The sequence below is a fragment of the Mandrillus leucophaeus genome, unplaced genomic scaffold, assembly GCF_000951045.1.
Source record: "Mandrillus leucophaeus isolate KB7577 unplaced genomic scaffold, Mleu.le_1.0 Scaffold957, whole genome shotgun sequence".
NCBI classification, from domain to species: domain Eukaryota; kingdom Metazoa; phylum Chordata; class Mammalia; order Primates; family Cercopithecidae; genus Mandrillus; species Mandrillus leucophaeus.
In genome coordinates this window covers 92,999-108,250 of record NW_012110441.1, presented here as the reverse complement: position 1 = coordinate 108,250, position 15,252 = coordinate 92,999, and the positions used below count along the sequence as shown (strand labels likewise).

At 48.2% G+C, this 15,252-nt stretch overlaps 1 protein-coding gene across 1 annotated transcript in view; it reads right to left on the bottom strand.

Moving 5' to 3' along the window:
• Positions 1-15,252, bottom strand: part of AHRR (aryl-hydrocarbon receptor repressor) — a 132,275-nt gene that overhangs the window by 49,442 nt on the left and 67,581 nt on the right. Inside the window, 1 exon segment of the mRNA XM_011970587.1 lies at positions 14,575-14,681. Within this exon segment, the coding sequence (XP_011825977.1) occupies positions 14,575-14,681 (107 nt within the window).

Genomic DNA, 15,252 nt, shown 5'->3' with positions numbered 1-15,252 from the left:
CCCGTGCACGCTCTGGGCCAGCCTCGCCCTGTGCCCACCTTGCCCTGCGCCCGCCTTGCCCTGTGCCCGGGCACACTCTGGCCCCACCTTCCTAATCTGGCTGTGTCATGACCGCCTCAGCTACCCCTGCAGAGCTCCTGTCACCCGGGTGTGCATGGCCTGTAAATCCCCCACTCTGCCTGAACCGCTCTGTGGGCCTGGAGTTGCTGCATCTTTGCTGACTTCGTTTTCCCAGGTGCTCGCTCACTCACACCACTGATGTAGCCCACAAGCCTCTCAGCTGAAAGCACCTTCTCTGCCCTGGTTCCTGTCCATCCAGCCTCTCTGGGGCCTCTCCCGTTCTGTCTGAGGACGTCCTGCCTGGGGTGGTGGGTCCCATCTCTCCCACCGCCTCCTGGAGGGGCTCCCATCCCCACCCCAACCCCTTCTGTGGCCGGTTCTGGTGGAGAAGCCCTCCAGGGGCTTCCCAAGAAACAACCTGAAAGAAGAAAACCTCAGACCGCGCCCCTGGGTGTGCGTGAACTCCAGGTTGGAAGGCGCTTGTGCGTTTCCTCCCGGCCTCCTGCGTTCAGGTCTCTGGATCCTTTCCATGAAACCCGCCCCTCCTCTCTGGGAGCATTTAGGATTTTCTCCTTGTCCCCGAGGGTGTGGAATCTCACAGAGATCCCAGCAGGAACTTCCAACCCGGAAACTCATGCCCTCGGCTCTGGGAAGCCAGCTCAGCCTCCCCCTCCACGACTCCCTCACGTCCGATCTTCCTGGAGCTCTGACCCCTGGCGTCTCTCGGGCTCTGCTCATTTTCCTGACTTTATTATTTCCTCCTCTTTTTCCTTTACTCATGGAAAGACCTCTTCAGCTTTAACGTCAAACCCTTCTCTGGGATCGTTAGGGCTTTTGCTCTCATGCTTTTAATTGTTGAGCCCTTTTCATGTCTGAATTTCCTTTCTGCAGCGACTGATTTTCACGTGGCCAGTGCTGTGCTTTCACTGGTCTCCGAAGATCCTGATGTCAGCTGTCTTTGTCTTTCTTTTTAAGAGAATTTTTTTATGTTAATGCTTGTGTGTACATAGTAGGTGTATATATTTATGGCGTGCCTGAGACGTTTTGATACAGGCGTGTGACGCATGACAGTCACATCATGGAGAATGGGGTGTCCATCCCGCAGCACTTGCCCTTTGTGTTACAAGCAATGCAATTACAATCTTCGTTATTTTTAAATGTATGATTAAGTTACCGTTGACTGCAGTCCCCGCGTTGTGCCACAGATGCCGGGCCTCTGTCTTTTCTTCATTCCGAGCGTCTCTGTCCTTTCCAGCCTCTGTCTTTTCTTCATTCCGCCCTTCCCTTCCCTTCCCTTCCCTTCCCCTCCCCTCCAGTCCCCTCCCCTCCCTTCCCTTTCCTTTCCTCTCCTTTCCTGCCTCTGCCTCCCCTCTCCTCTCCTTTCCCTGTTTTTTCTTCATTCTGCACGTCTCTATCCTTTCCGGCCTCTGTCTTTTCTTCACTCCGTGCATCTCTGCTCCCTCCAGCTCACCTTCTCAGGTTGGCTCACTCTTGTCTTTCATGGTGGCCTCCTTCCTTAAGAACCCAGCAATGCTGGCGCGGGTGCCAGAGTGAGCCTGTGCCGTGTGTCCTGGGGGCCTCCATATCTGTGCCCCGGTCCTTTCTCTGGGCCGTCAGACCCCCTAGAAGCCTTGCGGTGGAGGCGCCCAGTGCTCTGACGCTGGTCTGGGGGAAGGGCCCAGGCTCGGTGTCCAAGTCGCCCAGCTGCCACCTCTGCAGGGCTGAGGAAGACCCCCTCGAGCTCTTCCACAGAATGGGGGGCCTGGGTGGCTAAGGACTCCTTGCCTGTTCAGCAGCTTCCGAAGCACGTCCAGCTGCGTGCACACGCGGGGACGCCCGCTACGCAGCACGTGGCCCCTCACGTTAAATGTGGCTTGATGCTGTTGTCGTTGATTCACTTTGAGAACGCGATCCGAGTCGCTCAGGCACCGGTGGCCACTGTACCACTTCCCAGCGATCTCTCTGGTTTTCAGGGCTTTACGTGGACTCATGCCCTGTGGATGCTGCCTGATTCACAGCCTCTTCCCTTAAAGTCTGTTCCTTCAGCTGCATCTGCTGGAGCCTCGGCTCACTGCCCAGCCCCAACTCGCCCCCTCCCTCACCCCCGCCTTTGACAACCCCCCAACCCCACTGGACCCCCGGGCTCACCTCCACCAGGGCATCGTCAGCACGGCCACCTGACTCACGGGGCGGCTGGTTCCTACCCAGACGGTCTGCCTGAGGAGCGAGAATCACGCCCAGACTGTGCCATGTGGCTCATGGGGCGTCTGGCTCAGCAGGGCCCCCAGGACAGCCCCAAGGCCCAGCCAGCCCTCCGTTCAGGTGACAACTGCTTGGGGCCCTTTGCTCTTGGGTCTCCACTTGGCTCCCTCTTCTCTCCTGTGTGAGGCGCCGGCAGAAACCCTCTGCACCTGCTAGTTTTGTCGTGAGCACTGCGTCCTCAGGTGTCTGGCCCAGCCACACTGTCCTCCTGCCTGCTTCCTGTTTCCGTCCGGCCAGCGGGACGTGAGGTCTCTGTGACTACCACCCAGCCTCTGCCCAGTGGCTTCGAGGTTTGAAACTGAAGTCCCCCGAAATGCTCTTCAGGGCCCAGAGGGGTCACAGCTGAGTCCTCGTCCTGGCCGATGGGAGGACGGTGCCCCTGGCTCTGACACCCCTGCCCCTTGTCACCAAGCGCCATGCCAGGCTGCCTCCCTCCAGTCTGCTCGGCCCCTCAGGGCTGCCTGGCATGAAGCAGCCTCGGCTCAGGGCCACCACGGATGCCCTGGTTTGGAAGAGACCTGCCAGGAGTCAAAACCCCACTCCTCCAGGCTCCCCCTGAGAGAGAAGCAGCAGTGGGGACCCCGGCTCCGTCTTCATGAGGGTGTGACAGATACAACCTCACAGCACCTCCGTCTCCCCATGCATAAGCAGAAGTAATGGCAGGTGTCCCCTCCGCAGGGTCATCGATGGCTGCGTGAGTCCATGAGCTTCACGGTCTTGAGGCGGCATCAGGCGGAGTAGGGCTGAGCTCTTCGTACAACAGCAGTTCAGGGCTTGGGTTCAGGAGGTGGGGGAAGCCTGAGTTTCTGCCCCAACCCTGAGCTCTTCCAACCTGAGCTTTCCCCTGTCTGGTACGATAGAGCTGTGAGGTAAGCACAGTGGTACTGGGTTGAGTGGTGACCCCCAAAATTCATTTCCTTCCAAACCCATGAACGTGACCTTCCTGTATTGGGACATAGGACAGCGGCAGACGTCGTGAAGCCGAGATGAGGTCACACTGGATTAGGGTGGGCCCTAAATCCAGTATGACTGTTGTCCTTATAAGAGGGAGATTTGCACTCAGACACACTGACGGAGATGCACAGGAAGAACATTCCAGAAGCGAGGGGGTGTGGAGTACACTCTCCCCAAGAGCCTTCGGCAACAGCCCTTCCTGCCAACACCTCGCTTGCAGCCCAATGGCGCTGGTTTTGGCTCCTGGCCTCCAGGCTGTGAAGAATAACCCCTATTGTTTGAGCCACGTGGTTTGCAGTCATTCATTAAGGCTGCCCCAGGAAGCTGACATGGTGTCACCGAGTTCCGGCAGGTACAGCGTCTGGGCACACAATCACACTGAGAAAACCCCAGCGTCCACCACCATCACCGCTATGTGTTACCGGTATTACCACTGCTGCTGTCAGAGGCCACAGAAGAGGCTGAGGAGGTCAGGCCCCTAGCCCAGGACCTCCAACAGGGCCTCATCCCTCAGCAGACAGGGTGAAAGGCAGGCGGAAGGACGCGCTGCGTGGCTGTCGTGTGGCTGCTGTGCCTGCCGTGGCAAGGGTTTGTGTGCACATAAGCACCTGGAGAGAAAATCCATCCCTGTGGATAGAGAACCCCCAAAATGGGGTCCCTGCTGTGCAAGGAGAGAACAATCCTCGTTATTTTTTCCTCCCTTTCTCTCACCGCTTTGCCCTGGCAGCAAGCCTGTTGCACAGAACCACGCAGCAGGAATGGCCGCTACGACCCCATGAGAAACATCGTCTTTCTCATCAGAAGACCAGGAGGAGTCCCCGGGAGGCAGCAGGGTGGGGGACGTCAGCAGAGGAGAGAGCAGGAGACAGGACCCCGCTTCTGTGTACAGACTGACGTGCGTCCTGGCTCACCCCAAGCTGCAGGTGTGGAACACAACAGACAACAGAGACGCAGCGTGAAGCACTCTGGGCTGCACTGACGTGAACCTGTGCCCCAGGCCCCAAGGACTGCTTGTCACGGGCCAACCCACCCAGTGCAGCAGAGGCTTCGACGATCAAACCGATATGGAAACAAGGCTCCCAGAAGGAGAGAGAACCTGCAAGCTGAGCCTCACTACTGGGCTGGCTGTGACTAAGACAAAACAAAAAATAACCCACATTCCCTAGACGGTGCCGCGGGACCCAGAGCCTCAGGGCACAGGTGAAAAGCGTCCGGGATGAAGTCTGGGTTAGTTCCCTGTTACTGCTGTAGTACATTACTGCACACTCATGGCTTCCAGCACCACAAACACATTCCCGACAGGCCCGTGGCTGAAGCCTGAAACGAGCTCCGTGGGCTAAAGCAAGGAGCCCCATGGCCGTGCTCCTTCTGCAGGCCTGGGGGAACCATCTTGCTGCCTTTCCCAGCTTCGAGAGGCTGCCTGCGCGTCACACATTCGCTCAGGGCCAAGGCCAACTATGCAGCATCACTCTGACCCTTCCGTTGCCACATCTCTTTCTCTGGCCCAGTGAGAAAGGTTCTCTACTTTTAAGGATTCTTGTGATTACATTGAACCTACTTGGATAATCTCCCCACCTCAGGACCTGCTTGATGACATCTGCGTGACCCCTTTTACCACGTAAAGTGACATTCACAGGCTCTGGGAATCAGCATGTGAACATCTTTGGGCCCATTATTCTGTCTGTCACACAATCCTAATGACTGTATATCCTGAGAACCAGAACATGGGACTAATATTGAAGGGAAAAGATGATAAACAGAGAATAACCTCTGAAATGACACAGACGGTGTAACGATAGCTAAGGATCTTAAAGAGCCAATATAACCACACTCCATGAGGGAAAGGTAAAGACTCTTGAAATTTCAAAAAAGCTAAAAAGTCCCAGCAGATACACAGACACTGTAAAAGAGAATGAAAAAGAAATTTTAGAACTGAGAAATAAAACACATGAAGTAAACATTTCATTGGATGCGTTTAATAGCAAATGGAGGTGACAGAGAAAAAAATCAGTGAAGTTAAAGACGGTTTAACTGAAATTATCTAGTCTGAGAAAGAAAACATTGAAAAAACGAACACAGTCTCAGAGATTTGTGAGGAAATATTAAAAAGTCTAACATTTTCATCAACTGAGTCTCTGAAATGGAGGGGAAGAAAAAGATGGGTGACATAAAGAATAATTTCCCAAATTTGGTGAAATAAATGAACAGGTTCAAGGAGATCAGCGAACCCTAAACAGGACAATCTCTAATATCTAAGCTCAGATACATCATAATTAAGCATCAAAATTAAAATTAAAGATAAAGAAATAGTCACAAAAGTAACCAGAGAAAAATGACACATTACACACAGGGAATGATAATTTGAATGACTGTGAATTTCTCATCAGAAACCACAGAGACCCAGAAGATAGTGGACAACAAATTTAAAGTGCTAGACAAAAAATAACTACCCAGAGTTCTATACCCAGCAAAAGTATTAATCACAAATAGAGGCAAAGCTGGGCATGGTGGCTTATACCTGTAATCCTAGCACTTTGGGATGCTGAGGCAGGAGAACTGCTTCAGGTCAGGAGTTTATGACTGACCTGGGCAACACAGCAACCCTGTATCTCTATAGAAAATTTGAAAAGTAGTTGAGCATGGTGGTGTGCACCTAATTATTTGAGACGCTGAGGCAAGAGGATTTCTTGAGCCCAAGAGTTCAAGGTTACAGTAAGCTACGATCATCCACTGCACTCCAGCCAGGGCAACAGAGTGAGACCCTGTCTCAAAAGAAAAACAAGGATAAATAAAAGACTCATCAACAGCAGACCTGCACTATAAGAAGTGCTAAAGAGAGTTCTTTTTTTTTTTTTTTTAAGCTCACTGCAACATCTGCCTCCTGGGTACAAGCAATTCTGCCTCAGCCTCCTGAGTAACTGGGATTATAGGTGTGTGCCACCACACCCAGATAATTTTTGTATTTGTAGTAGAGACAGGGTTTCACCATGTTGGCCAGGCTGATCTGGAACTCCTGACCTTGTGATCCGCCTGCCTCAGCCTCCCAAAGTGCTGGGATTACAGGCATGAGCACCGCACCCGGCCTAAAGAGAGTTCTTAAAGAGAATTGATACCAGAGGGAAATGTAAAACCTCAGGAACCAAAGGAGAACAACAGACATGGCAAATATCTGGGAAAATATATATACTATTTTAAACTCAAGTTATTTAAAATATTTCTGACTATATTGTCTGGGCCAGGCATGGTGGCTCACACCTGTAATCCCAGCACTTTGGAAGGCCTAGGCAGGCAGATCACCTGAGGTTAGGGGTTCAAGACCATCCTGGCAAACATGGTGAAATCCCATCTACTAAGAATATGAAAATTAGCTGGGTGTGGTGGTGCATGCCTGTAATTCCAACCACTTGGGAGACTGAGGCAGGAGAATCCCTTGAACCCAGGAGGTGGAGGTTGCAATGAGCCAAGATCATGCCTCCAGTCTGGGTGGTAAGAGCAAAACTCCATCTCAAAAAAAATTATATTGTCTGGAGGATTTAATGTATATAGACGTAATACATATGACAAATATAAGGCAAAAGTGTAAGAGGATTTATGTGGCTTAAGGTTTTGAGGTTCTACTTGAAGTTGTAAAATTTTAACTTTGTTAAAAGTAGGATTTATATATTATAATCCTTACAGCAACTACTAAAAAATAAGAAAACATACCCCAAAAGCCCATAGATAAGCTAAAATGTAATACCAATACATATTCCAATAGGCAAAGAGAGGGCAGAAAAGATGAAAGAGGAGAACAAAAAAATAGAAAAATAATAAAGCAGTAGACTTAAATCCAATAACATCAATGATTACTAAGGGAAAATACCAGGAATAAGGAGACGTTTTACATACAGGGTCAGCACACGTGATACATGACCCAAACCCACCAATTAGAAGACGGAGATTGTCAGACTTGATTAAAAAAAAAATCAAGGCCCAACTTACGCACTGCCAACAAAACACAAACTTTTAATATAATGACATAAATTGACTAAAAGTAAAAAGATGGAGTAAGATACTCCAAGCAAACATTAATCAAAAGAAAGCTGGCGGTGGGTGTGGGGGCTCACACCTGTAATTTCAACACTTTGGGAGGCCGGGGTGGGAGGACTGCTTGAGGCCAAGAGTTCGAGACTATCCTGAGCAACAAGGGACACCCCTATCTCTATAAAAAAGAATTTTAATTAGCTGGATATGGTGGTACATGCTTGGATCCCAGCTACTCAAGAAGCTGAGGCGGGAGGATCTCTTGAGCTCAGGAGTTCAAGGTTACAGTGAGCTATGATCACACTGCTGCACTTCAGCCTGGGTGACGGAGCAAGACCCTGTCTGTATTTATAGGAAGGAAGGAAGGAAGGAAGGAAGGAAGGAAGGAAGGAAGGAAGGAAGGAAGGAAGGAAGGAAGGAAGGAAGGAAGGAAGGAAGGGAGGGAGGGAGGGAGGGAGGGAGGGAGGGAGGGAGGGAGGGAAGGAAAAGAAAAGAAAGCTGGAATGCAATATTAGTACCAGACAAAGTGGGCTTCAGAACAAGGGAAACTACCAGGAATAAGGAGGCATTTTACACACAGGGTCAGTTCATGAAGAAAACATAGTAATATCCTAAAAGAGTATGTACCCTACAGCAGAATTCCAAAATACATAATGCAAAATCTGAAAGGACCAAAAAGAGAAATATAAAAATCCACAACTGTACTTTAAGATGTCGACATTCTTCTCTCAGGTTGAGACTAGACAGAAAATCAAGGATAACTTGAACACAACAAGTCAACTGGATATAATTAATGTTTACAGAACAACTCACACAATGACAGTGGAATACTCCTATTTTCCCAGTGCAGTGAAACAGTCATCAAGACAGACCATATTAAAATCGTCTTTAACAAATATAAAAGAATAGAAATCCATAAAAAGTATATTCTCTGACCATAACAAAATTGAGCCAGAATTCAATAGCATCAATACACCTGGAAAATGTCCAAATATTTGTAAGTTAAACAACATACTTCTAAATAACACAAGTTGAAGAGAAAGTTCCAAGGAAAATTAGAAACCATTTTGAACTAAATGAAAATGAAAACAGAGCATACCAAAATTTGGGTAATACAGTTAAAGGTGCTTAAAGAAGCTTATAGCATTAAATGCTTACATTATTGAGCAAGAATGGTTAATAAAAAAAATCAGTGATTTAAACTTCCATCTTAAGTATCTAAAGAAAAATAAAATATTTAAAACCAGAGCAAGTAGAAGGAAATAAATTACAAACAAGAAGAGTGGAAAGTAATGAAATGGAAAATGGACAAATAGACAAATTCAATAATCTAAGCTTCCACCTTAAAATGCTAGAAAAAGAAGAGGAAATTAAATCCAAACCAATCAAAGAAAAGAAAATAACAATGATAAGAACAGATATCAATAAAATTGAAAATAAAAAATAAAACTAACAGCTGCTTCTTTTAAAAAAATCAGCAAAATTGATAAACCTCTAACTCAACTGACTACGAAAAAGTGAGAGAAGACACAAATTACCAATGAAATGAAAGAGGAGACATCACCACAGAACCTACAGACATTGAAAGATCAACATAGTAATGTCATGAACAACTCTGATCACAAATTCAATAAAGTAGATGAAATGAACCAATTTCCTTGAAAGACACAAACTAGTTCAATTCACCTAAGAATAGATGACTTCATCAGTTCAAGGAAATTGAATTCATGGTTTAAAAATCTTCTAACAAAAAAAACTCCCAGATAAGATGTTTTAACTAATGAATTCTACCAAACATTTCAGGAAAAAATAATACCAATTCCTACACAATGTCTTCCAGAAAATAGAAGAGAAGGGAAAACCCTCAATTAATTTTAAGAAGCCAGCATTACCATGATATTCGAACTCATCAAAATCACACAAAAACATTACACGAAAACCACAAAAAGTATTTCTCATGAGCATAGGCACAAAAGTCCCCACAGAATATTAGCAAATTGAATTGGGCAAAATATAAATGAGATCTAGCCTAAGAATGCAAGGTTAGTTCAACATTTTAAAATCAATGTAATGCACAACATTGACAGTCTAAAGAAGGAAAACCATGATCATCTCAATAAATGCAGAAAAAGTATTTTACAAGATTTAGCATCCATTCACAATAAGAACTCTCAGAAAACGAGGAATAAAAGAGAAATTTCTTAATCTGATATGAGGCATTTACAAAACAAAACTAAAAAAAGCAGGCCGGGTGCAGTGGCTCACACCTGTAATCCCAGCACTTTGGGAGACTGAGGCAGGTGGATCACAAGGTCAGGAGTTCGAAACCAGCCTGGCCAACGTGGTGAAACCCTGTCTCTACTAAAAATATAAAAGATTAACTGGGTGTGGTGGCGGATGCCTGTAATCCCAGCTACTTGGGAGGCTGAGGCAGAGAACTGCTTGAACCCAGGAGGTGGAGGTTGCAGTGAGCCGAGATTGCACCACTGCACTCCAGCCTGGGTGACAGAGTGAGACTCCATCTCAAAAAAGAAAAAGAAAAAAAAAGCAAATCTAAGCTCATATATTGAATGTTGAAAGACTAAAGGTCTCCCCCTAAAATCAGGAACAAGGCAGATGGCCTCTTTGACCACTCCCATTCTACACTGTCCTGGACATCCTATAAGTGCAATAAGAAAGAAAAATGAGGTACGTACATTGAAAGAGTAAATATAAAACTGTCTCTATTCTCAGACAACAGTTATAATCTACGTGATGGTTCATTTCAAGTGTCAGTTGGATTGGATTGAGAGATGCCTAGACGGTTGGTGGAGAATTATTTCTAAGAGTGTTGCCAGAGAAGATTGGCATGTGGTTCAGTGGACTGAGAGAGGAAGAACCAGCCTCAATGTGGGTCAATTCCATTGGCTGGAGGCCCAGTTGGGAAAACAGGCACAAGGAGAGGAGAATTTGCCTTCTGTTCTCTCTTTCTCTCCCCTCCAGGGAATGATGCCTTTTTCTCCTCTTGCCCTTGGGCATCAGAATCCAGGCTCTTCAGCTCTTAGACTCCAGGACTTGCACCAGTGGCCTCCTGGGCGCTCTCACGCCTTTGACCTTGAACTAGGGGCTGCATCATCAGCTTCTGTAGTTCTGGGGCTTCCAGACTTGGACTGAGCCACACTACCAGCTTCTCTGGTTCTCCAGCTTGCAGACAGCCTATTGTGAAACTTGTCTGTCTTTGTGATCTTGTAAGCCAATTCCTTTAATAAGGCCCCTCACATACAACCTATTGGTTTTGTCTCTCTGGAGACTCCTAATAAAATCTATGTTTTAAAAAATCCCATGGAATCTATTTTAAAAAGCTCCAAGGACTACTAATGAGTTTAGCAAGGTCATAGGATACAAAGTCAACCTAGAAAAATAAATTGTACTTCTATACGCTAGGAATGAACTAAAAATTGAAATTAAAAAAAGTCTTATTTACAGTAAGAACAAAAATATAAAACTTAAACATGACTAACATAAATATGCAGGATATGTATGCTGAAAACTACAAAACACTGATGAACTTAATTAAAGAAAACTTAAATAGAGACACATACCATGTTCATGGGTTGGGAGAGTCAGTATTGCTCAAACGCCAATGCTCCCCAAATGGATTTACTGATATATCACAATCTCAATCAAAATCCCAGCAGGGATTTTTGTAGATATCAGTCAAGCTAATTCTAAAATTTGTATGGAAAAACAAAGGAACTAGAAGAGCCAGAACAATTCTGAGGAAGAACAAAATTGAAAGATTCACACTATTTGATATCATGACTTATTTTAAAGCTACAGTAGGTAAGATAATGTGGTATTACTGAAAGATTTAAAATACAGATATATAGAACAGAATACAGAGTCCAGAAACAGATCCACAAAAATACAGCCAATTGATTTTTCACAAAGGTATAAAGGCTATTCAGTATGGAAAGGATAGTGTTTCTAATACATAGTGCTGAGACATCTGGACAGTCACATGCAAAAACAATAAACCTTGACCCCTATCTCAGACATCTTATACCAAAGTTAACAAAAAGTGGCTCATAGACCACAATGTAGCACATGAAACTATACAACTTTAGAATAAAGCATAAAAGAAAAATCTTTGTAACCTTAGGTTAGGTAATGAAATGTGGCAACAAAATCAATCTACAAAAAGAGAAATTGATAAATTAAACTTAATCAAAATGGAATATCCTGTCAAGAGAATAAAAAGACAAGCCACAGACTAGGAGAAAATATTTATAAATCATACATATGAGAAAGGACACGTTTCCAGAATATATAAAGAGCTCTCTCAACTGTATAGAAAACAAGCAAATGACCTGGTTTTCTTAATGTGCAAAAGATCTGAAAGACCATTTACCAAAGATGACACATGGATGCAAATAAGCACGTGAAAAGATACACAGCATTGTTAGTCACCGGGAAATCCAAACTGAAGCCCTAACAAGATTCCAGTATTAAAATGGCTTTGGAAAAAGTAATACCAAGTGCAAACCCAAAGATGCTGAACAACTTGAAACACTCATTCACTGCTGGGGGATACGCGTTAAAAACACGCTTACTATTCATGAGACGAAGACCTGCGCTCACAGAAACACCTGTATGTGAATGCCTACTGCAGCTCTATTCATAAACACCAAACCCTAAAAACAACCCAAGTATCCCTCAAAAGTTGAATGACACGTGGAGTCGGTCCATACCTCATCAATAACAAGAAGCAAACCAGTGGCCCACGGCACCGTGGATGCGCCCTAACCCTAACCCGTAGCAATAACAAGAAACCAGCTGGTGACCCGCAGCACCGTGGGCAAATCTCAAGAGCACTGTGCTGAGTGAAGCTGACCTCCAAAGGCCGTGTGTGGGACTCCGTGTGCAGGACAGCCACAGAAAGGCATGGGAGAGCTGCAGGGGCAGAGCACACATCAGCCATGGCCAGGGGCAGGGGGCTGTGACTGAAAACAGCAGCAGAGGAGAAATGTTTAGGGATGGGATGGCTCCGAATCTTCATGACAGTGTCAGTCACATCACTGAATGCTGAAAAGAATGAACTTTAGTGCAGGTAAATTTTTAAATAAGTGTTACAAAATGTCCCCTGCAGTAACCATACACTTGAATTCTAGCTGAAGTTAAGCAGTCAGTGACGGCATCCAAGCCTGACAGAGACCACATCCGTGGCACTAGTGAGTCCCGCTAAACCCAATAGCCCTGTAGCCCACCTAAAAAATAGAATGAAAACCTCTGACTCGTATCGTACAGGCATTTCGGGGCCTGCTCTGGGTGCTCACATCTCTTTGGATCCCTCCCCCTTGTTTCCCTCTCCGGTCTCCCACCTCTCCCCATTCCTCCATCCTCCCACTGTTAGCACCTGCACCAAGATGTGCACCAGGGGAAGCCACAGGCTGTGGCCCATCTGTCTTGGCTTCCCTGGAGAAGGCAGGGGCTTGGAGGACAAGCCAGTGAACTCAAGACAAAGAAACGCCGGGTCCAGACTACACTCTCAGGAGTCATTTCCAAATCATTACTAAAGTTTCTCTGAACGTGTGGAGCATCTCAAATAAATAAACAAACAAACAAACAGAAATGCTGGGTCCGGCTCAGCCCCAAAGGGCACCTGGTGGCTCCAATCCTTAACTTCCTCATCTTAAATCAACAGACCATGGCCACAGCCACTCTGAAGCCTGTGCCAGCTCAAGGCTGTTAATGGATTCAGGGTGCCCTGCCATAAACTTCCCTTTTTTCAGTTTATTGTGAAGAGATTGAAAATTAGAATTAAAAGCTGGGATTTGCTGTTGCTGTTGCTTGCTTTGCTTATTTTGCCCTGTTTGAACACTTTTAAGCTTCAAAAAGAGCATATAATCCCTTTCACTGCCCTAGCAATGCAGTGAGGAACCCTCACCATATAACCTACCAGATGCAATCTAAGAAAACTTCCAGAAACTTCTGTGGGCCAGAGGACATGAACCAGATGCGGTGGACTGAGACTTCAGGAACTACTCAACCTCCCCCGAAACACAGTGAGTGTGACCAGCGCTCTGGCCAGGCAGGGGAGTCAGACCGGGCAGCAGGAGGGCCACAGTGCCAGGAGCAGACGGGCGGGCGGACCCTGACCCCGACCCTCCGTGCCTCTTCCAAAGCCTTCTTGGAGAGTCTGCCCTGAGGGTAGCTCCAAAATATCCCACGCTGCTGGGAGCAGGACGGGAAGTCCAGTAGCAGGGAACCAGGCCCAGGCCTCCCTCCCCTAGGCTCCAGGCTTCCCAGGCCCCAGGAGCTAGGACCCATTCACTAGCAGGGTGGGGCAGAGCGAGCTGGGGGTTGTGAACTGACCTGGAGACACACAGGAGGACCTGCGGCGGGGGTCGAGCAGCCTCTCCCACGCACCAGGGGTGCACAGCTCCGCGGGAGACCAGAGGCTGCTGGCTGTGGGGCAGCCTGCCATCCGGGACCCAGTACCCTCATCTGGAGCAGGTTGGCTGGTGCCCTCCTGCCCCACCCAGGGGTCCTGAGTTCTGGCTGGAGCCCACCTTGTTACCCAGGAAGTGCCATGTTGTCCCCATCTCCTCCCTGCAAGCCCACCCAGCCCCATCCTGGGACCACCCAGCCCCATGTCTCTCCAGCCACTGGTGGAGGCAGCAACCCCCTTTTTCTTCAAAATGGCGAATGGATTCACCCCGCAGGCTCCACACCACCATCTTACGTTGTTTAGGAAAATGGTCCACAGTCTCCCCTCCCAGAGGAGTAACAGTCCCCGCGTTACAGCACAGGAAAACCCAGCACTTCAGAGTCGGGGGGATGGGGGAGATGGGGTGAAAAGCCCCCTCATCACAGAGCTTCCTGCCCAGGCCCAGAGCTTCCAGGGTGTCACATAGGCCACCCCGAGATTGAAACCACACCAGGGAAGCCCAATGCAGACTTTACCATATGCTTCATTTTAGGGGGGAAAAAGGCTTAATTTTGTACAAGGTTCTCTCTTTGACAAGCAAAAGCAGACGGTGCAGAATGAGGATGATTTTCTGATGCAGCACACAGGGCCGAGAGCTCTCAGGCTGCCTTCCCTGTCCCAGCCCACGAGGCTCACACCCGAGGCTGACTCTGACCCAGGGACACCCTTCTTCAACATATTCTGGAGTCTACTTGTCCTGATAGTTACGAAGATCACAACCGAAGGGCCTCCTGGGTGAGGGTCTGAACATGCGTGACACGGAGTACCAAGTGTCAAGCGTTTGAGGTACCAAGGGTGGCACTCACCTCCAGCAGCAGCCTTCCCTCCAGCACGGCAGACCCTGCAAGAGGACGGCTGTCTCTGGGCGAGGGGACACCGGCCGCCGGCTGCCGTGAGCTCTGCTCCTGCACGACTGTCAGAGAAGAACAGACATGTTAGGCACCCCAACCCCCGGCCTGGCCACTCTTCTTCGTTTACGTCTTTCTTGTGCCTCCCCACGTTCACCCCACAGTTCTCGCCTGACAGCTGGCCTGGGCTGCACTGACCCCTCTGCAGGCCACGCAGCATTCCACAGCACAGTCCTGAGGGTCCAAGGTGGGCCAGGAGGAGCCAATACACAGGTCCCAGGTCAGTCAGGAGGGGCAGGGGACACCAGGACATGGAGGCAGAGAATGACCTGAGGACACCCCAACCCCCACTCTGTTCCGCAGAAACTGCTCTCTGTCCCCTCCTGCCTAACCCCCCAGAGCCCACACCCAGTCTTGGGACAAAGTCCAGCTTCCTGCCAGATCCCCCTGAAGCCATCCAGGGGGTCCCTGCGGCCCCTCTCATGAGACCCACAGCACTGTTGGGCTACACCCCTTTAAGGGCTGGGCCGAGGCCCCCCGCATCCACCTGGCTCTTCTGTGCCCTGCACACCCACATCACCTCTCCCTCCTGGAACCCTGCAGCCCCCTCCCTGAGGAGCAGGCCAGGCCCCACAC